The sequence below is a fragment of the Centroberyx gerrardi genome, chromosome 3 (assembly GCF_048128805.1).
Source record: "Centroberyx gerrardi isolate f3 chromosome 3, fCenGer3.hap1.cur.20231027, whole genome shotgun sequence".
Lineage (NCBI taxonomy): Eukaryota > Metazoa > Chordata > Actinopteri > Beryciformes > Berycidae > Centroberyx > Centroberyx gerrardi.
In genome coordinates this window covers 34,872,072-34,895,895 of record NC_135999.1, presented here as the reverse complement: position 1 = coordinate 34,895,895, position 23,824 = coordinate 34,872,072, and the positions used below count along the sequence as shown (strand labels likewise).

The following is a 23,824-nucleotide window of genomic DNA, read 5'->3' as shown; positions in this document are numbered from 1 at the left end:
CAGTCAGAGCCCATGGCTGGTGTCTGCAAGCTCTCATGTATTCCAGCAGAACTGTCACCCTGGCCCAACCCCATATCCTGATCCCGGAATACCAGGAAGAAAGTTCCCTCCCTGTCATGAGCGTCCATGGGGATGTCCGCCTTGTGTCGGGGGCCAAGGTGGCGCCTATCTCCAGGTGAAGGGCCCCTGGTTGTGGGGGTCTCAGATATGATGCTGGTACCTCTCATCCTTGGGCAGGACTGGCCCAGGTTCCAGGCCATGTATACAGCCACCATAGATGCACGGCCAGGCACAAAGCTCCAGGAGGTGACCCCAAGGGGCAACAAACGACACCCACCCGGTGCTGCTGGCTGAATAGGGTGAGGCAGCTGACAGGGGAGGTGAGGCAGAAATTCAATCTAATTCTCTGTTGGATTTGGTCCATCAGATGTCCTGCCAAAACTCATCAGCAAGGAACAGCTGGAGGACAACCGACTAAAGCACTGTTGGAACCAGGTCCTGAATGTGGAGGGGAACCATCGGACAGAGGGTCACCTCGTTTTCCAGTATTTTAAAATCAAGAGCAGCCTCTTCTACTTTGTGACAAAGGGGCGAAGACACCAACCTGCTGGTAGCCTCCCAATCCCGAGTGGATGGGCATGGGCCACCTCCATAATGGTGGACACCTCGGGCCCAGGAACACCTTGGAGTGGATCCAGGACCAGTTCCAATGGCGGTCCATGGGGGCCAAGGTCAAGAACTTCTGCCAGCACTACCTGGTCTGCCAGTGGACTGCTCCCCGGATGGATTTAAAGACCAATAAAATAATCTTTTTATTGTTATTTTCTGTTATTTTCTTTCTATGTCTTTTTTAGTGTCCATTCAAAAAAAAAAATCAAAATACATATTGTGACCTTGTATTATATAGGTTCTATATGAGTTTGTCATATAAAGTTAATCATATAATAATAATATGCTGTTTCAGAAAAAGCTCAGCTGGTGTCCAACCTGTAACTGTGTGAGGCGTGTTGCGACACATGAGCAGAAAGTTTGCCAAATGATGGGTGAGTGACACATAAGCCTTCCCATCATTTTCCAGCATGCTCTTCATCAGAGATCGCGTCAGGATTTGCACTGATCGCTCTGCAGCACCATTCAAAGCAGGATGGTATTCAGGTACTGTGGTGTGTTTTATGCCATTTCCTTTCAGGAACTGAGTGAACCAGTTGGGGGCCATTATCCTACACTAACTCCTCCAGTAGCCCATATGAAGCAAACAGGCCCCGCAGCATTTCAGTCGTGCTGTGGGAAGTGATGGAGGTCACAGGAAATACTTCCAACTATTTTGAATGGCTGTCAATGACCACCAGAAGTGTTCTTCTTGGCAAAATAATTTTCAAATTTCAAATAATTTTCTGGCCATCTCCAACGGTGAAGCGATGCCACATTAGGCATTTTCTGTACAGCCTCATATACTGAATGTCCTTGCACCATTTCCTGGATTTCACCATCTAAGCCAGGCCACCATATGTTGCTGCGGGCTTTCATTCGACATATACCAGGGTTGTCATGATGAGGGTCCTCCAGCCTGAAAATTTCTCCCTTAGAGATATTTATGGAATTTCTTCACTCCAAATATGATCATGAGGGCCTACTTTTCCATTTGGGCATACTTTGTTTCAGCCTCTGATAAAGATCCTTGATACAAATGCTATAGGCCGTTCATCAGGAATTAATTTTTGAAGTTGTGACTTTAATACCTATGAAGATTTGATTATTATGCAATAAGCCGTGCCCACTTTCATCAATAATGACCAAATTTCATGGATCGACTTGGACATCATCCTAGAACATGTGTACATGTGAACATGTGTTTATTGGTCGATAAAAGCCAAACCATTTGACCTATCAATAACCTTTATGCAACTTTGAAAGAGGACGGTCCCAAGATTCTCTACACCAAGTTTCATGTGAATTGGATGAACGGGCTAGGAGGAGTTGCAAAAAAAGTGTTTCTTAAATAATTCAAAATGGCGGACAATACAATATGGTCGACATTGAAATTGATATATAGGTTGGACTCAGCACCTTCCAAAGAATCTATGGACACAAGAACTTTCAGTCTACGACACACGATTCAGAAGTTATTCGCCAAGACGTAAAGTTGCCTGTTATAGCGCCACCATCTGGCCAATATGCGTGGGCTGCCTTGCCTGAGTAGTGGGGGGCCGTAGAAGCCCACCTGCCAAATATGGTTGCTGCAGGACTTACGGTTTCTGAGCTGCAGACACTTTTAGGGGAGAAAAAGAAAGAAAGAAAGAAAGAAAGAAAGAATTCCAGCAAAAACAATAGGGTTCCAGCACTACGTGCTTGGACCTAAATATCCATATTGTTATCAAAAACCCATATCGGTTGAACACTAATACAAACCTAATGCTGTGGGACAACAAGACATATGTTAAAACCAGATGTCGCTGTGTTCATGTCCAAGTATTTTTTGAGATCAATATGCATATGTACAGTATTTAAATGTTTGTGTTTGTGTATGAGAACTGACCTGCACCACAGCGTACTCCACCAGGGATGAAAACCCAAATAGTAGACAGGCTATGAGCCAGATATCAATGGCCTTCACATAGGAAACCTTAGGAAGCTCTGAAGCCAAGGACATACTCTCACTGGACAGGGAGAGCACTGATAAAATACCTAGAAACACAGTTATTATTACATTAATATTAATAACAACAACAACAACAACAACAACAACAACAACAATAACAATAATAATAATAATAATATTTAGTTGCTTTTTTTAAATGTGACATTCATCCAAATAAAAACAAATAAGTGAAAGAGAGAAAAAGGGAGAGAGAGGAAGTGGAAGGCAAAGAGAGAAGGATAGATATTTTTCCTATGAGGTGTTTGAGGCATGGTAGTGATGACATGGTTCGATGGTATGATGATGTCATCAACATGCTACTCACTGTCAACTAGATGAAGGGATGCCATAGTGGAAGAGAGGGTGGATGGATGAATGAATGGAGAGGAGAGAGGATAGGGTACCTGATGAAGGGAACAAGGAGAAAACCAAATCAATCAAACCAATAGATAGAGAATCGCCAGTTTTGGGGTTATATCATGGCCAGGAAGCTACATAACCCAAGGGACTACCACATTTCAACATCAGGTGGATGCACCACATACTCTTCAACTACAGTATCATAATGTGACGGTGTACACATCTTGATTCACTAATTTGTCACCTAAAGATCTCATCTCATCAACAGTTTCTGCAGTGCTAAATGCCTTATTTACATGCAAGACATAATTTTACTGATCTGATCTTGCATTTCCATATAATAAAAAACACAAAATCCCTCTCTGTACATGTTGATTGGCCAGGATGTGTCACACATACATAGTGTTATCCCTGTGTTTTTATTTTGTTTGTGTGTGTGTGTGTTTGTGTATTTATGTTACTTACCCAGTGGAACCCTAGCAGCAGAGGCATCAGGGTTGATCCAGAATGATAACCAGGACAGAACTACGATCAACAGAGTTGGAGCATAAACTCCCATCATATAGAAACCAACTTGCCGACGTAATGTAAAAATCACTTCAACGCAGGTATAGTATCCTAGAGACAGAGACAGACCGAGAGAGGGCAATTTTTGATTATTCAAAAATGTTGGGAATTGGGAAAATATAGCCACTGCATAGTAAAATCTGTCTACCTTTCCAGGTTTCTCCATGTAAATAAGGCAGACAGGTCAGGCAGACAAGAATGCACTTTTTTGTACCGCAATTGTTTGAGGTAAGAGCAGTCTTATTTACAAAGAAATTTATGCAAATGTGAGGTATAAACAAACACTCAAAAAGAGCACTGTGCAAAGCAAATAGCCCCCTTCATCCCAAATTGCAAACACAAATCAGTTCAGTCCACCAAGCCTGGCACCCTAGCGCCAAAAAGCCCCTTTGTAACTGAAGCGATCTCTGATCTGATCTGAGATTGTAGGATGGAAAACCCTCTCCCACGCTTACTGACTTGCTGGCGATGATGGGGTTGGTATTGCGAAGTGTTAGTGAATTGGGCACAATTTCAATTTGCATGGACTTGCCTACAAATAACTTATGTGGGGAAATAATGAGATGTTTATATAAGTTACATATGCATGACCACGACAAGCATATAGAGGCATTCGTTTTTTGACCAACGCTCTTAGTCATTCTTTACACTCATTACACACAGTTAGTGAATAGCATGGCTTTCTGATTTGGTCACTTTGGCTCACAAGACAGTCTCTAAAATATAGTTTCAAAAAATTATTAAAATGAAACTGCTTACTCAATGTGTAGACCAGTAGCTGCCAACAAAACTCCATGCCTTTAGTTGAGTCAACTGCCCCCTGTTTCTCTCGTTTTCCATCAACCCAGGATATCTGGACATTGGTGGCAGTATAGTTACAAGCGTGATCACAAATGCTCTCCCATTTTGCTTTTCATCTTTGCCAAATCTTAACATTATAGGCCCGGATGTATAAACAGTTTGCACTATCACAAATCAAATAGCAGATGCAGGGTGGTAAGAGGGCAAAGGCTGCAAGGAGGGCTGCACCTCACTTGGCCAGACCTTTCTCCACAGTACTGTGCCAGTGCAGGAGAAAGGTCTGGCATCTTTGTGGGATAAATGGAAAAAACACTTTGGGTTGTTTGTATCTCTTAAACCAGGGTAGTAGTACTAGTAACAACTGAGTATGATGCACTACTTTACTTGAGGGGACACAAAAATAGTAACTAATATGGAATGTTGTTAACCCAATATCACAGAAACAAGATTGAAGTGGAGAGGATCAGTGCCTTGGTTAAATCCATGTCACTGGGGCAAGCTGCTGCCAGTTATACGTTGGGCATAAGCAATGTTTCCTAATCAAGTCCTCAAGTACCTCCTGTCCTGCAAGTTTTTGTTCAAGCTCTACTCTTGCACACCCGATCAATTTAAGGTCTTAATGCTGATTCGTTTCAGTAGAAACAGATCTACCTGAACAGGGCTAGCAGGAAAGTGTGTAGGTCTTGTTATAACAACAGCGAGGGATGAAAAGAGCAGCACACAGGAAACGGAAGGGGAGGAGGATTCTGCCTGAAACTGCCGGAGGCCATATCCCAACAGCCAACTTCCTGTAAGTCAGACTACCTCCCACCCATCAGGGCATATATGGGCAATATGACTAGTGACTACTATAGTACCAGAAGATTGCTGAACAAATTTAATGATAACTTAAATTAGGCTAGGATGAAGGTTAAGGTGAGTAAGTCTAGGAGGGGTAAGTTTTAAGGGGAAGTTGGCAAACAAAAGATTCTACATAAAGGAGGAAAAAATGTCAACAGTTTTAGAGAAGCCTGTCAAAACTTAAGAAGATGTGACCTTAAATGCCAAGGAGCAGATTCAGAGAGATAAGGTGGGAGGTTGAAACTGTATGGATGCTTGCCCTGGATTTATGGCACAAGGGATTCTTTTGCCTAAAAAAACCCATCTAGTACACCCTAGCAACCAACTAGTACACCCGAGCAACCACCTTGAAACACCCTAGCAACCATCTAGTACACTCTTGCAACCACCTAGAAACACAATAGCAACCATCTAGTACACCCTAGAAACCACTTAGTACACCTCAGCAACCACCTTGAAACACCCCAGCAACCACCTTGTACACCTTAACAACCATGTTCATGTACTATTTCAACTGCTTTAATTACTTCAGATACTAACAGTCTACTAGATACCAGTCTACTACTTCAACTGCTGCTACTACATGTGTTACTACTACTACTTTTAGTCATTCACTTGCATTCACTCTTTGTTTAACTCTTCTGCTCTTCCTGTCTTTCTTTCTTTCACTCTTTCGTTCACTTACTACTGTTACTACTACCTATGACTTTTTCCATTTGTACTTGTACCATACTGCTACTACCATTACTTCAGCTACCTAGTACACCCAAGCAACCACATAGTACTCCCTAGCAACCACCTAGTATGCCCTAGCAACCACCTAGTACACCCTAGCAACCACCTAGTAAACACCCTGGTAACCACCTAGTACACCCTTGCAACCACCTAGAAATACCCTAAAATCCACCTAGTACACCCTAGCAACCACCTGGAAACACCCTAGTAACCACATCCTAGCGACCACTTTGAAACACCCTAGCAACCACCTTGTACACCCTTGCAACCACATAGAAACACCCTAGCAACCACCTAATACACCCTAGCAACTACCTAGAAACACCCTAGCAATCACTTAGTACCCCTTAGCAACCACCTTGAAACACCCAAGCAACCACCTAGTAGACCGTAACAACTGCTTTAACTACTTCAGATACTACCAGTCTACTAGATACCAGTCTACTACTTTAACTGCTGCTAATACATGTGTAGTACCATGTGTAGTAGTATGTGCTACTACTACTTTTACTCTTTCACTTACCTTCACTCTTTTAATCTTTCTTTCACCGTTTTACTCTTCTTTCTACCTTCAACTACTAATTGTACTACTACAACTACTACTACTGCTACTATTTCTAATATAATTGCAACTAATACAACTACTGCTGCTACTACTACTACTATAACTGCAACAACTCCTACTTATGCGAGTACTATTACTACTACTGTTACAACTACTAGTACTACTGTTACTACTACCTACCACTATGACTTCTTCCATTTCTACTAGTACCATTAGTACTGCTACTACTTCTACTTCAGCTACTTAGTACGCCCTAGCAACCACCTAGTACACCCTCGCAACCACCCAGTACATCTAGATGCAGCTGTGCTCCATCTCTGTAGCCATCAACTCAAAGTTCAGCCTTTTGGTAGGCCAATTTACCAACTCTTCAGTGGGTCATTGCTGACGAGGATGCCAACACTAAGCCAGGGCTGCTAAATTTGTGTTAGACTCCACAGTATAGGCTTTGCCCAGTGGTCAACATGTCTATGCTATAAGGTTATAAATTACAGATAAGTAAATAATTCAACAAATAACAAATATAATATATATATATACATATATATATATATATATAGTAATTATATTAATAATTATTTGGGTTATCATAGCGACCTCTGCCTCTTATTTTTCCAATAAATAGTTTATAGTTTTGCAGTTCTTTCCAGGAGATTATTTTCTTCTCAACTCCACCAAACTGGCCACTTCCATTTTCTATATAACTACTATATAATTTCATGGTTCTTCCTTGGAAACCCCCAAAAGAAATTACCAGGTACTTATCAACTTCACCATTGAACTTTTCTTCTATTTTTCTTGCAATTAGTACATAATGGCACGGTTCCTTCCAGGAAACTTCTTAAGAAATTAACAGTTGTTTTCCAGTAAATTACTATGAAGTTGTGGACCTGTAAAATAAACGGTTACGTTTTTTTCTTATTTGCACCATACAACACTCGACATCTTACTTTCCATTCATCCATACATTGCACACACCACTGACATAAGTCACTTCCACATCCATGCTGTGTTTTTGCCAGGCCTCTGGGACTGGCCTAGAAGAGTGAAAGTAGCTAACTGACTGACTGACTGACTGACTGACTACCCATTGTGTCAAGACCTACACAGTTATGGTGGTATACGTAATATCGCATTGTTTGTCATGGTGTGTTTCTGCCCCCGGATTTCAAACTGGAAAAACATGGCGGCTCATTTGGAAACTTTCTCTTATATTACGAAAATGGTTCACCGAAATGTGTTTCTGAAAACATTTGAGGCGAGAAATCAGCCATGCAGTTGCTGAATCTGTCTTCATTTTACATCGACAACGGCTAGTTTAAAAGTTTGTACACAAGTTTCGGGAGTTTCCAGAGGCGGCGAGTCACGCTACTATAAGCGTCCCTTCAAATCCTGAATGAACATCTGCATAGTAACAGGTGTGTCATCGTTCACTTTATTGTCCAGTCAAAGATAATGTTTCTTCCGCGGAAAACGTAGTTGTCAGGCATCGCAACCTGAGAGAGCGAGAGAGAGAGAAACCAAATTGAGAGAAATTTAATTGAAATCAGTGATAGACTATTACAGGCTGAAATTATTACTATTGAACTACATAGAAATTAATTCCCGGCAGAAATATCTCAAATATTAAACTCCATCTCGCCGCGACTGAGGCTCAGTGGACTGACTTCATTTCAGGCTATAGTCTACTTTCTAACTCCGGTGCTGGTGAATGTGCGAATGTGTGTGTGTGTGTGTGTGTGTGTGTGCGTGTGTGTGTGTGTGCGCGCGCGTGCACACATGTGCATGTCAGCTTGAGCGTGTGTATGGTGCGTACATGTCTGTGTGTGTATGGGCACTCAAGACTGGAAATTTAATGTTAGTATGTTATGTTATATTTGAATGATATCTCTTAACATATTTGAATAAATGTCTCAAAATAGGCTGCAAACTTTGAGGCCCTTTTTCTCAAAAACATAGTTTGGTAACAGTCAAGACAGAAAGGGGCATAAAAGCCCCTCTTTCCAACATTGTATTAAACTCTAAATGTCTCCACGAGTCAATGTGGCTGAAAATGATAGAACAGGTCACGGGCAGTACAGAACAACAGGGTGTGAAAGCCAAGAGGAGGCCCGGCTTGCACTACTGTAGGTCTACCTAGTCTTGTTGTACTTACTGTAACATCAATAGAAATAGTATAGTAGTAATAGTAGCCTACTAATTTGTTCCCTAGTAACAGTCATGCAGCTTGCATACTTGCATACTGAAGTAGTAGTAGTAGTGTTAGTGCTGTAGTTATAATAGCATTACTAACCTGTTCCTTGGTAGTACTTGGTGCAGTTTCCATATTTGATATCTTCTTGTTTAATATCAAATTGAGGCAGAGCAATCTCATCCATCTGAACTGGGTCAGACTGCCACATGAATACTAGATCACTGGTGGTATAACCAACTAGAACACAAAAATGAAAAAAGTACATTAATATTTGCAATATTAACAGCATTAAAACCTTTTATCCACATGATTTGGGTCATACACTCACATAAACACTAAGACACTAGTGGTATAACCAATCAAATCTCATCATGTGGACGTCCTTTCAATGGCATGACAATTACTGGTCATATTAGATTAATATTAATGTTTAGTTCTATTTCTCAGTTGGTTAAACAAGAGACAGAGTTTACTCTTCTTCCCTTTATTTGTATAAAGGCTGTGATTTGTTTTTAATGTTTAATGTTCTCTAGATGATATTCCACCCACGTGGCCCAGCCACATTCTATAACAAAAGGCTAACCCCAGCACCAGAAACCCAAAACAGGACAACACATATTTTCATTCTCAGATTGATTGACAGAGCTGCAAATAAAGGCTTCGCAGTTACATCACAAATGTCTTATCGACCATGTCTAACGCCATCATGGAGGTCCAGCGGAGAATTGATTGTGTGAAAATAATGTCTAAATAAATAACAACCAGCAGGCTACAAAAACAGAGATACCTGAAAAAAAGAAGTTGTGGTGTGGGTGTTGATCAATTCAGTAACATTACGAGTAAAAGTGCATTGTCTGATAATGCAGATTTGTTTCCAAATTTAGGTCACTGTGACACAGTAAGTTGCTCATATCAGCCAGGCTTCCCTGTTTGCTCAGCTAGTAAATGCTAGTAAATAAATGTACTTCCGTTGACTTGTTGATTGTGTTGCTCACAGTGTGAACATGGTAAATTATTCATAATAGTTGAAGTACATGTAGTGAAACAACTAACCCACACTGTGTGTGTGTGTGTGTGTGTTTGTGTGTGTACTCACAGCTCTCCAGCTGCATCTTACAGAGCTGTGTGTCCATGGGGAAGAGTGTGAGGTCCAGAGGACAAGACAGAGTAACTGACAGCCTACACACACACAAACACACACACACACAGTTCAGCAGAAGAGAGATTAAAATAGCTTCATTAAAGAAATAGTTCACACCAAAATGAGAATTCACTCATGAACTACTCACCCTCATGTCAGTTGAAACTCCACTGAAGTTGGTAGGACCACCAAACACAGCGAGTTAGCCCCTGTAGTTCCATCTCAGCCTTCTTACCCAAACTATTTAAGTTAAAGGGGCCATCTTTTTACAGGTCTAAAAAAACATAAAATGTCCATCTAGTTTTTCCAAACAGCTTGTGCTGCATAATCCACGTGTTTTGTAGCCACACGATTGCACTGTGGGTCCAAAAGCACAATATTTACCTAATAATCTCCTAGGTTTTCCCCACCTACAAAGCCCTGGTCGCCCTACATTGATCTGGCGGAAGAGTCTTGCTGCCTTCCAATGCTCTTTGTAAACTTGTACTTCTGAGTAAGAAAGTCATAACATGATATTCATAACATATTCAAGTACTTTTGCTCAGAAATAACATGTTATTTTAGCTAAATGTTAACAAAACAGTACCTTTTTTTGGTGAATATTTTAGAAACCAAGCAGTACAGAGCTACTTTGTGCTAAAACGCAGAATGAAGAGGAGAATATTGGCTTAAAGTTTACTGGCTTAAAGTTATATGCGTGACACCTAAGTTAAACAATGACACCAAGGTTAAACAATGAGTGACAATGTCACATCTTGGCATCATGTAAAATTAGACTGTCCCAGTCATATTTACCACTTTATTGGGTCGTTCAAACATTCTTGTAATTACAATATTTCCGACAGCATTTGCTGGGTGACTGTTGGCACATTGTAGAACACATCATTGTCAGTGGGGAAAATTTAGGTGGTAATGAGGTAAATATTGGACTGTGGACCCACAGTACAATAATTTGGCTATGAAACACTTGGATTATGCAGCACGAGCTGTTTGGAGAAATTTGATGGACATTTTCTGCTGTTTTTGGAGCTGTAAAAAAGATGGCCCCGCTAACCTCAATGGTTTGGCAGAAGGCTGAGGTGGAATTACAGGGACTAACTTATACCAACTTCAATAGCATTTCAACTGACATGGGGGTGAGTAGTTAATGAGTGAATTTTCATTTTGGCCAAGTCCATGTTCATTTCTCCTTTATTTAATCAGGTAGTCTCATTGAGATGGAGCTCTGAGAACAAAAAACATTCATAAAAATTACAATCCTGAAACTAACGTGTGCTATGTGGAGATTTCCTTGAGACATAATGATATAAACCAATATCCACTCAATCCACACGCTTATTGTCAAAACCCTGACCGACTCGAGGCTTCTCCCGACCCAATCAGTAGCTTTTAATTTTTTAAAAACTAGCTTGTGTCCTCCCTCGCTGTTTGAAAGCGGCGCTCTTCCCCTCCCATTCCTGAAAAAAAAAATCTTGTAATGGTGGAATCCATGAAGCGAGTGAGTAAACTTGTTAAACTAGTAAACTTGCTACCTACCTCTGCACATGTCATTGTGGGACATGTAACCTTTGTGCACGGTTTGTCCTTATAGGGACTTCCGTAGTCCAGTAGTTTTGCTGTGCTTTATTTACAAATGTGTTGCGGTTTCTGTCACTCTCTAGTGGTCGGAAAATCACTTAGTGCAGCTTTAAAATCACCAAGGGGTCAAAATGCTTTGCAGTTAAAGTGTATAGTAGCAGAAACCAACAAAATAACTAAACTAACTAGTCCTGTCACCAGGTAGCATAATTACTGGATTTAAAAAACAGTAGAAATGTCTAGTACAGGGAGCCTTATAGATAGGCTAAATATAATGCAGTGCATTTCCCTTCTCATTGTTAAAGAAGGCCAGACAACTTTTTGAAATCACAACAGCGAGTGTGAAATTCATCTGTTGTAATAAAACACAAATATATGTGTGAGTGTGTGTGTGTGTGTGTGTGTGTGTGTGTAGGCTACCTCATACTGATCAAGACGTCTCCATTCCTGAAGATGAACAGCAGGATATTGTCTTGCGTGACATCGTGGAAGTTGGCATTTTTCTCGTTGGCAAAGAAAAGGTCTGGTTTCCACAAACACTGAAACATCTTGGGATCAACGGTCAGTGCGTCACTCTTAAAATCAGTAGGAAGACGAAGACGAGGGTCGTTCCACCTCTGACGAAGAAATATATTGATCCTGTAGTCCTGCAGAGAGAGCGAAAATACTACTAGTACTGCTACTGCTATAACTACTATTTTTACTACTACTACTGCTGCTACTACTAGTGCTACTGCTGCTAATGGTACTACTATTACTACTGCTACTAATAATTTTATTTGTAAAGCACTTGTAAAACACTAAACAAAATTACAAGGTGTGATAGAGGAAACTAACAAATCAAACATTGTGTAGTTTTTTACGATTACTTTGACTCAATTTACACAACAGTTTCTATGTGCAAAACAGTTGCACTGAAATAAAAAATGACATTTGTGCCTCTTTAGCTCATTCAAACTATCATACCATACACCTATTTGACAATTTATGTGGAAAAAAAAGACAAAAATGTATTTATTATTTTTATATTACTTTAACGTCCTGGAAAACCAGGAGACCTACACAACTAATAAAACCATCACAGATTCTTGAACAATCTCCCTAAATTATATCCCATTGATTTACACTTTCCCTCACCATATGTCCTGCCCCAATATCCTGTTTCAACTGGAAATACATCATTACGGAAGCAAGATGCTCTTAAAATGCGGTTTCATTGTGACTTTAATGTAAAATCTGTATTTAATGCAATACCTGTGTCAAATGAGGTGAGACATCATGCAAAAGGTTTATCCTAGCATCACAACATTGAATATATTCCTTCTTGAATTTTAGTGAGTGCTGAATTTTAAAATAATAATGCCAAAAAGAAAAAAAAAAATCAAATTATGTTGCAGTTCTGCTATCTGGGGCAGTCATTGGAAGTAAGGAGACATGATTTAAAATACATGTGTTGATTTAGTGATCTGCACTAGTAGTATAAGCATTGTAATATTCTACTTATATGCAGAGGGTGAACTTGTGATTTTTAGTTGTGCACTTTGTTAACTGAGGTAACATTCTGGCAAGTCAGTTTGGTTTTGCACAATGAAACTGTTGTGAAAATTGGGCCAAAGCAATCGCTTATTTACAAAGTAGATTTATAGACATGAAGCTTTTAACAAAACTCTATTACAGTCAAAAATCAACATGGCAAAATAAATTATAAAAGATTATAAAAGAAAAAGTGTGTACAATCATGTGTGGCTGTGTGTGTGTGTGTGTCACCATAGTGGTCTCCTGGATGGATCCAAAGCTGTTAATGAATATGTTCACTCTGGACTCGACTGGGATACCTGAAACACACATATACACACACATACACATACACGCAGACACAGACACAGACACAGGCACAAGCACACACTAACTGTGATGCTAGCAGATATAGAAACTAAACAGAGTAAGTTTACTTTTGTATGTAAAGAACCAGACTGTTCTCATATCAAGTTTGTAGTAATGGTTACGAAAGGTAATGCACCGTAATTTCGTATGATACATGAATCAAGTGAAGGGGCTTACGTGACTGAAACATGACTATAAACAGCAAGTAGTCTGACATTGAAATAGTGCGGTAAATATTAAGGGCGTTGTGGCCAGGGTGGTGGATGGCCGTATTCCTTTGCAACATTGATATGAGTGCTCACTTATTGAATTTGCCGATTAAATACAAAGTAATTGGTTTAAAGCAGTATTTCTACCTATTTAAAATCTTGCGATTTTATTTTGAAGGCTAAACGGCCAAACCGGAAGTCTTGTTTCAAGTAATTTGAGTAAGCGTTACACATGTAGTTCTCCCCTCGTTCTTGTATCTCGGGTGCGCGCAAACGTAAGCATTTTTTTCATATCAACAGCTAGAGTGGCGATTTCAGCTAAATAATGGTGTAAATGTTGGTTTTTTCAAGTCAATTTAGGATCGGTTGGCTCCCGGAGACTTGGATTATGCTGCATGGAGTCATTTTATTGTTATTTTCCGTTATTTTTTGAACTGTGAAGTCAGGTCCCCAGCAACTTCAGTTGTTTTGGAGAAGGCTTTTACACCGTTCAGCTGTGGAGCGCAGGGCCTGCTGTATGGACTAACAAACTTCACCCAAGTTTCAGCTGGCATGGGAGTGAGTAGATAATGACTGAATTTTAGTTTTTTGGTGAACTATTCCTTTAAAAGTCATATTGGAGTCAAAAATAAATCCCAGGTTTTTGGCAGAGGGCTTGATAGGCTATTAGTTACCAAGGTGTCAAGACCCTCCTGAAGCCCTGGAGTCATATTTGGAGAACCAAACAGAATAACTTCAGTCTCATCCTCGTTGAGTGTGAGAAAGTTTAAGAAATCCAGCACTTAATGTCCTCAAGGCAGTTTTTCAGTGTGGCCAAGCTACTGGCATGTTTAGGGTTTAGGGGAAGGTATAATTGTGTGTCATCTGCATAAAAGTGAAAAGAAATATTGTGGCTGCTAATTATGTGGCCTAAGGGTAGCATATATACAGAAAAGAGAATTGGACCCAGAATTGAGAACTAGGCTACATTTAATTGAAGTTAAACTCTCACCTTTTTTGCGGAACACAGAAATTAAATAATGGGTTGTAGCTGGACACAAAGACATTTTGTTGTGATTCTGTGTTCATTAAAAAATAATATGACAGGTAGGCTAATCAGTGTTTAGCCTATAGATGGAATACAGATAAGGTGACCAGATATTTTAGTTTAGTTTAGTTTATTACACATATTAAGAAGTAAAAAACAACATTATATAACATAACAGTGAAGGGAGATGGAATATAATACATAAGAGATTGGGAGTTGAAAACAACTAAAAACAGAAAAGATGTGCAGGAGGTGCCGAAAAAACCCCCAAAAAAAACAAAACATAGGGGCTTGTCGAGTGGCCAAAAAAAATGGAGGATATTTGTAATAAGTGATGAATAAAATATAGTTATAAGTATAGTTATAGTATAAAATACAGTTGAGGTTGCTTTTAAAAGTACTTTACAATATTGATGTGAGGTTTTGAGACACTGTTTTGAGAATGAGTTTACCGTTTTAGGAAATGCATCTAGGTGATTGAGAAAAACTGTAATATTGTTAGAGGTTTGGTAACGTAGATTGTACCGGAGTGAATCAGTAATTTCAATCCCGTGTGGATTAATGTTAATAACCTACTGTTTTTCAGCAAACTCCCACGTCCTTGGTCAATTGTAGTACCGTCTGGATCAATAGGATTTAGAAATTACAAATACTTTGCACAGGAGGCGTATTCTGGAATCTGACAGAAATGATACATCCCCCTTGGTAATTTACAGTATTTACAATAAAGTAATACATCCAGATTGCATTAAAATCATATTATCCTACAATATGAATCCCATCCAGACAGCCGGACAGGATAAAATTCCTGTGGTCCTGAGGTAAAAATGACAATCCCCAAACCACCCCTGGTAAACCCCTACCTCAAAAAAACAACAGCACGAACACAAATCTTTTTCCTCTCTCCGTGAGAAACATTGAACTGCAGCCGCAGAGAACCACCACAGTTTTAGACCAGCAGTTTTAGACCAACAGTTTTAGATGACGCATGCGCAAGACCCTTAATAGAGCTGAAGTTTAAGCTACGTTTCTTATGAGTAATAACAAGTTTAAATTTACTAAGAACAGCATTACTACAGTACTGTGCCCTGACGCTTGGTTTCCATTTTTGGAGGTCACATGCCAATCCCTGCCTCCCTGGGCTGGCCATGTGTTGGTTTAGTACAAACGGGTGGAAAACGTTTCAGAAAATATCACATGTTGAAAGAACACACATCTATTTTCTTTAAAAATTTAATGAGAATGTGGAAACGTGCTCAAAGGAATCAGTAATAAGTTTCTTTTTTTCCCTTTCCTTTTGACATCTGGATTGGAATTAAACACCTTGAGGTGGTGGTGTGTATGTGTGTGTGTTGTTACTGCTGCAGTAGCTGCATAGATGCTGGTCTGGTGTGAGTGAGTGTGTGTGTGTGTGTGTGTGTGTGTGTGTGTGTGTGTGTTGAGAGAGGTGAAGGACATCTGGTTGTAGCTTGAAGCTCCTCAGAGCAAATCAACCACACTCTCTCCTCCTGTTCTCTCTTTTCTCTCTTTGCCTCGCTTCCTGTTTCTCTTTTGTTATTGTTCCTCTCTCCTGTTCTGCATCACATCTTTTCTTTCTCTTCCTCTTTTCTTCTCTCTCCCTCACTTTCTCTCACCTTCTATCTTCTGCCTTTTTTTGAGACAATGTTTGCTACTGAATAATTATTTTGCTATGATTTTGTGGTAGTAGCAACATGCTGGAGCATTTTGATTCCATTTCATTTTCTTACTTGAGTTGGAAGTTGACATCAGCCTCAATGGGCTCTTTAACCAATGGGATACATAACATTGCTGGGTCAACTTTTAACCAGTAAATGTAGTGGATCCGTCTTGTTCACACAAACAAATTCCTGCTCCCCCACACAGACACAGGGCCTGTGTCTGTCTCTTTGCCGTGAAGGTCATCTTTTTTTTCTTTTTTTTTTTAAATCGCTCAAGGGCGAAGGATTTCAGTTTGCTAATATCTGGGATTTTGCCTGTTTAACTCTTTGACTCTCTGAAATGGCAGAATCATCTCCAGTGTCCTTACTGTGCAATCATCATCACAGAGAGGTTTAGTGAGATGAACCTTTAAGGGAAAAGACGGTGCACATGACTCTTGGGATATTTTTTTCAGGATGCCTGAGAAAGACCGGCCATTTGGACAGGAATTGGTAAAACGTGTAGTCTGTTACATACACTGAAAGACAGTCTACTCTGCCCTCTCTTGTACAGTGCCTCCATCTTATCAGTCCACTCCAGTTTGCTGTTGATCTGAACCCCCAGGCACTGGCAAGACTGAACCATCTCATCTCCTCACTTAATGGTGACAGGCAAGTTATTCATGTGTGCTTTGTGGAAATCCTGTGACGTAACCTTCTCACCGAAAAGCTGTTTTTGTCATAAATTATAAAACGTGGTTCAAAAAAAGGATAGTCCACACACTGGTTTAGAGCTCTTCTTTTGCCTGAGAAAGGCAACACTGTCTGGCTACACTGTGTCTAATCACTTCCTATCTGTTGTCTGTATGAGCGTGTCTGTGCCCAAATACGTCTGGGTCTTGTGCTGCTTCTGCACAGCTCTGTGTGTGTGTGTGTGCACGGCTGGTTTTCTCCTCCCTTTCTCAGATTCCTCTGACCCTGATGGTCTTCGGTGCTGGCCTTAGTCCCATCCCTGACGCTGCTCCCACCTGGATCTCTCTCTCTCCGTGTGTTCGTTGTCTTTGTGTGTACCTGTCTCTCCCCCCTTTCTCAGACTCCGGTGCAGTGCAGTGGTCACCAGTGCATGCCTTAGTCCCATCCCTGCTGCCGCTCCCACCCGATGTGCTCTGACTCCATGTGTTCTGTGTGCAGCTGTCTTCTCTCCCCTTCCTCAGACTCCGGTCCAGTGCTCCACCTGCCAGTGGACAGGTGTTGCTCCGGCCGGTCGTCGGCGCCGGCCTGGTCCTGCTCCCACCCAACGTGTCTGTCTTGTGTTCTGCTGCTGCTGCTTCTCCCCTTACTCTCTCCCCCTTTCAGACTCCGGTGCAGTCCAGTGGTCGTCAGCGCCGGCCTCGGTCCCTTCCCACATCCCTGATGCTGCTGCCCCCTTTTGTGTCTCTGACCCTGTGTGTTCTGTTTGTAGCTGTTTCCCCCCTTCTTCTTTACGTGTGTGTGTGTCTGGGTGTGTTGTGTGTGTGTACGCGGCTTCCTCTCTCTCCTCCTTTCTGACTCCAGGTCAGTGTTCTACCTGGCAGTGACGGGTGCTGCCCTGGCTCTTCGTCGTCAGTGCTGCCTTGCTCTTCCTTTCCGCTGCTCCCTCCTGGACGCTGATTTACGACTGCTGCCCTCGCTCCTTTACTGCTGGCCTCAGCCCCCCCTCACCGCCGCATGCTCCTCCCCTTCTTTTGTCTCTCTCTGTTTTCTCTTGTCATCATTGTTGCCCATGACTCTGTCAATGTTTTGCCCGGCACCTATTGCACGCTAAGCCGTCCCGGGGGGGGATCCCTATCTGCCTCAGCCCGCCCAAGGTTTCTTCCAAGTTTTTTCCTGGGAGTTTTTCCTTGTGTGCATTAGGGTCTAAGGCTGGGGTGCCGGGTAGGTTAGGCTATATAGAATAGGTAGATTGTTTGTCTCGCTAAATCTGCTCCTACCTACCTTGTGTTTTTCATTATGCTGTCCTACAAAATTTTGTTTACCACTGATTGTGTTTAGTTAGACCTAGCTAGACACATTCTCTGTAAAGCCCTCTGAGACATGCTTGTGATAAAGGGCTATATAAATAAATAAACTTGACTTGACTTGACTTGAAAGAGCTTAGGGTCAAAAAGTAAAATTGATATGCAGCTACTGCAACAATACTTTTTTGAACCACTTTTCATGACACTTTTATCCAGCACCTGGCCTAAATATAGGTTGGATGTGGACACCACCCTTTTTGTCATAAATTATATCATAGTTTTCTTAGTTTTTCATAGTTTTTTTGTATTCTTACCTTTGAAGTTAGGCCTTATTCTTGGGTCATAACTGACCATCAGACGGTTCAAGATGTTGGAGGTGGAGTTAGCAGGAACCTGGGCCAAATCTTCTGGGGATAGCTGGCTGTTAAAAGATGTTATTAGGCAAGGCAAGGCAAGTTTATTTATATAGCACATTTCATACACAACGGCAATTTAAAGTGCTTTGCATAAATAAAAGAAAAATAAAGATATAGGTGAAAGCATTAAAATCACATTTAAAAAAGACAGTGCAAGAAGATTAAAAAGATAACAGAATTTTAAACTCAATTCTTTGGCACACAGGAAGCCAATGCAGTGATCTCAGCACTGGACTGATGTGGTCCATATTCTTAGTCCTGGTTAGAACCCTGGCAGCAGCATTCTGGATGACCTGCAGTTCTCTAATAGCTTTTTTTTTTTTAGAGAGACCAGAAACACTGTTACAATAGTCAAGCCTACTAAAAATAAATGCATGAATAAGTTTTTCAATGTCCTGTTTGGACACAAATTCTTTAATTCTTGCGATATTTTTAAGGTGATAGTAGGCATATTTTGTAATTGTCTTGATGTGGCTATTAAAGTTTAGGTCAGAGTCTATAACTACACCAAGATTTCTGACTTGGTTTTTAGTCTTCAGTGAGAGGGATTTAAGGTGAGCAGTGACTTTAAGTCTCTCCTCTTTGGCACCAAAAACAATTATTCTGAAAATTATGGCACATCCAGTCATTGATTTGTTCAATGCACTTATTTAGTGAATCTATTGGACCATAGTCATCTGTTGATAAAGCTATGTAGATCTGAGTGTCGTCTGCATAATTATGCTAGGAAATAGTGTTGTTTTGCATAATTTGAACAGAAGTGGCCCAAGAATCGACCCCTGGGGAACTCCATGTGCCATTTTTGTTCGCTCAGATACGCAGTTATGGAAATACATGAGAATAATTAACATTCAAATAACATTGGAAAATTTTTAGAATGACATTGCTGGATGCGATGCCTGTGTAAAGTAGGAATGTATTGAGTTTAAAGGGACACTTTGCCATTTTTTAACCTTATCTCCATAGATCAGTCCTTACTAATACATGCTATTAGGCGGCACCATGTCTGTCTACTCGCTCAGGGGTGGGCTGGGGGAAGTTCCAAATTCACCGGCAGCGAGTTCAAACTAATGGAAACTACAGGCTTTCTTTTGCTGGATTCTCATCTCTGCCTGAAGGGTTGGTTAAACATGGCATGCAGTGGGTGGGCTTAGTCCAACTGTGCTACTTTATTTAGCTTGTGGACATTTTCAATACAAACAACTGATATATAAATTTAGAAGACATGATGACTAAAGGTGCTCCGATCGTTATCGGCCGATATTCGTTCTAAATAGTTTGATCGGTGGTCTCTATAAAAACCGATCAGAAGCGCCGATCAGATGACGCAAAACACGCAAGACAACTTCTCTACGCGCCGCTAAAATGGCTTCACCGGTCTGGCAGTTCTACCAGGTGTCTGAAAAAGACAATACATTTGCAAAAATGTTGGGAGAGACGAGTTGGGAAGAGATCCAAACAGAAGTAGTCTCTTTGTGCGGTCTGTCTCTCGCTCTCTCTCTCTCTCTGTGTGTGTGTGTGTTGCGCTCTCTCTCGCTCTCTGTCTCGCTCACTCTCTCTCTCTCGCTCTGTCTCGCTCGCTCACTCTCTCTCTCGCCAGACCCGTCTGTTCGCCTCCCATTGCACACGCGGGCGTGAGGGATATTTTTTTTTCCATGCCAAGAAGATGACCGGCTGAATTCCCAAAAAGAAGAACTAAGGGTTATTAACGTTATTCGGAATACAGCTGGGTTTCCGAGACTAGCAGATTAGCTGTATATAGGCTACTGTAGGTGCTAGTCAGTATCCACTGAGTGGACTGAAAACGTTAATATTTACTTTTTAACTCTGACTCTGAATGTTTGCTCCCTCAATCCAGATTAATATTGAAAAATATTTTGTTATGTTGCAGTTTTTATAGTCTCTAAAGTTGGAGTAAATCGATAAAGGCCCTGTGTTTTCCGTCTATTGGAATTGATTTTTGTTGCCTCAGTAGGCCATGCACATGTTGCCTGCCAATAAAAAGTTGTCAATTCATGATACTTTCTCATCTCTGAATTTTAATACTTAATATACAATGTTGTTAAGAATAGTTAAATAAATAAGTAATGCTACACGATGAATAGAAGGCTTCAAATAGACCCCGTGATCGGTGATCGGTATCAGCCGATACTGCTTCCAGCGATCGGTGATCTGTGATCGGCCCCAAAAATCCTGATCGGAGCACCCTTAATGATGACCACACATTTTATTGTATTTTAGCACAGTTAAGTATTCAGCCGGACAACACAGCCACAGTACACAGAAGGCGAATACACACAAGGCAAATTCAAGGTGCTTTACATAAAACACAAAAAATAAATAATTTGTCAAGTAAAATGAAAAGAAAGAAAGAAAGAAAGAAAACAGGTAAGGATAATAATAAAAAATGTAAATATTATTTAATTGTACTCCAGTATAGGTTTGAACCTCTATATCTATTTACTGCATTCCAGCATAGGAATGACCTTCTATGCCTATACGACTTATCAATCACCACCTTGGAACATAGGAACCAACCTCTGTGTACCCGAAAGGGTCATATTTACAGGAATGAAACTTCTCGCCATAGCCACCGACATTATGAGTTCTTCCTTGAGTTGAGCTCAGAGGAACGTCACAATGTGTGGTGATAATGTACAGAGATTGGCCACAAACACAAACAACAGCAATTATAACATTTAGCCAACACTTCAGAATGATAGCAGTATAGCAGTATAAACTGCTGAGGAGAAATTACTGCTGTGGACAACAATAATTGTTAGTCCAATGAATCTCTGTGAAACTAGATGTTAAAAACAAACAAATCAAACACGTTCTGGTATATTTGTAAAAAACATATGACTTTAAAAGACTATTAATCAAATTCCATGACTCCATGACTGATGTATTCCTCTGTCTGGAATACATCTGTCGAATTCCAGAAATTCCATGACCAGTTGGAGCCCTGTGTATATGCTTGCACATTTGTATGAAATACAAGGTAACCCTTCATGTTACAGGTCCCTAACAACTATGAACTATTCCTAATTATAAGTTAGACAATAACATCATTTACGATCAAATAACGCTGCCACATTACTGTGTAATGAATTTTTTGTTAACTGGACTAACTTACCCTTTAGTTATTGTACTGTTAATGACCAACAACATATGAACTATTCCTAATTAGATGTTAACAAAAAAACTATTATATATTATATAGATTTGGAAAATATAGTTATGTGACTTACGATGGACAGACGACTTGCTTGCCCTTCTTTCCTTTCTTCGTGGATTTTCCCTCTTTGGCTCCGGTCAAATCCCAACAACACAGCAGCAACAGCAGCGAGAACACTGGCCTTACCATAGCAACCATGGTGCCTATAACACAGAGTTAAACATTGGCCTTACCACATGGTTCCTATAACACAGAGTTAAACATTGGCCTTACCACAGCAGTCATGGTGCCTAAAAATCAGGCAACTCAGGCAACTGTCATCCCACTTTGAAATTACGGGGGGCAAAATTATCTTTTTGCCCCTCCACTTTTTAGCTACCACGAAACTTTGATAAAAAATTGCTCAACAAGACTAACATCAGTAACACTGCACTCAGATAAAGTGAATACCATGCTAAAAAACACACACAATAGAAACCATTACATTTTCTAATAGCTTTAATGGTTTTGTTGGGAATTGTAATGGTCTCTGATGGTATGGAATGGTTTGTATTGGTATATCTGATGGAATCCATTACAGCATGTTGTGTTCTCTTACAAACCATCAGAGATCACTAGATGACCATCAGGACCCCATCAGCCAATGTGTGATGGTTATTGACGTCCTATTGGAAACCATCAGACACCACTTGAACACACCATGGAAGTATTATGTTTCATTTCATTAGTGAAATGATGCACTGTGACTTGGCCAAGAGACCAGACTCTGACGTTGGCAGCAGTAGGAGAACTTTCTGGCTGTGTCGGAGAGACCTCCCCTGAGAAGCTCATAGCTTCTGATGCTGCTGGGGCACAGGCTAGGTGACTGTTGGCTAGCTCTTGCTAGTGGTCAAGCTTGTCTCGCATTTTCAAGACATTCGAGAGGACACTACAATACTGCTGCTGCTTCAGTTCCTCCCAGACCTCCTATAGAATGTCCAATGACCTGCATATGGATGGCCATAGGAGCTGGAAAGGGGAGAAGCCAGTGGATGCTTGAGGTACCTCTCTATAGTCAAACTCAAGGATGGGTTTAGATATGATAATTTTCCGGAAATTTGATATAGCTTTGCAAGTGGGCGTAGCAATAAAGCCTTACGAGACGCTGTGAGTCAGCTGGCCAGGCATAATTTGTTTCAGATTCTAGCTAGCTGCTGTACGTTCAAGCAATATGTCATGCATGGTTGCACAAGGCCGCGCGCCCTTTTGGGGGACAGAAGACAATCGTCCGAATTGAAGAGTATAGTTGAAGAGTTGAAGAGTATAGTATGTGAGTTAGTGAGCTTTGAGACCATACCACATTGTTTAAACAGATTCAAAAACAAAGTTGCTGTGTTATGGATCGCACCTCCAACAAGTGTAAAAATCCCAATCTCCGGTTCTCAGAAACATTAGCAATTTACTGCTAGCTTGCCATCTAGCTATTGAGTGGGGCTGCTTGGACAATGGAGTCACTCATTCAAGTTAGCAGCATAGGTAAACAGGATGATGCCATCAAAACCAAAATAATGAAGCATTTACTTTTACTAACCTGGTTCGATCAAGTAGGTGTATATATGGGGATATGTAATGTCTGGCCACTGAGTTGGGTTATTGATCCACTTTGGGGGTGGGGAATGAAGGGGCATGAAGGCTAACCAATTAACCTTAATTTTTCCATATATCGGGTACACTCAAGTTCAGGCAGGGTCACACAATAATCTAAAGACATCTCTTTCCTAATTTACTTAATTTAGTGAACAAATACTAGGCGGACTGATCAAACTCCAATGATGAAAACGTATAAACACTGTAGCATAAAGAGGCTTGGCTCCTCTTTCTCCTGCTTCAAACACCCTGACCCCCTCACTTCTCTCTCGTTCTCCCACCTCCACACAATAAACAAGCACAGATCCTGTACAGATCCACGGCGTATGTGTTCAGTTCAGTTCAATTCAATACAATGCACTGAAGCACTGCAACCATAGAGATATAACAGTAGAGGGGACATGTCATAG

The 23,824-nt window shown here is 40.8% G+C and overlaps 1 protein-coding gene across 1 annotated transcript in view; it reads right to left on the bottom strand.

Moving 5' to 3' along the window:
- Nucleotides 1-21,986, bottom strand: part of LOC139914641 (glycine receptor subunit beta-like) — a 39,306-nt gene extending 17,320 nt beyond the window's left edge. The window contains exons 1-8 of the mRNA XM_078290199.1: nucleotides 21,862-21,986; nucleotides 18,509-18,615; nucleotides 13,187-13,254; nucleotides 11,840-12,066; nucleotides 9,797-9,879; nucleotides 8,800-8,937; nucleotides 3,464-3,616; nucleotides 2,537-2,685 (exon numbers count right to left, since the gene is read on the bottom strand). Coding sequence (XP_078146325.1) covers nucleotides 2,537-2,685; nucleotides 3,464-3,616; nucleotides 8,800-8,937; nucleotides 9,797-9,879; nucleotides 11,840-12,066; nucleotides 13,187-13,254; nucleotides 18,509-18,615; nucleotides 21,862-21,986 — 1,050 coding nt within the window. The remainder of the gene's footprint in view (nucleotides 1-2,536; nucleotides 2,686-3,463; nucleotides 3,617-8,799; nucleotides 8,938-9,796; nucleotides 9,880-11,839; nucleotides 12,067-13,186; nucleotides 13,255-18,508; nucleotides 18,616-21,861) is intronic.
- Nucleotides 21,987-23,824: the final 1,838 nt, after the last annotated feature.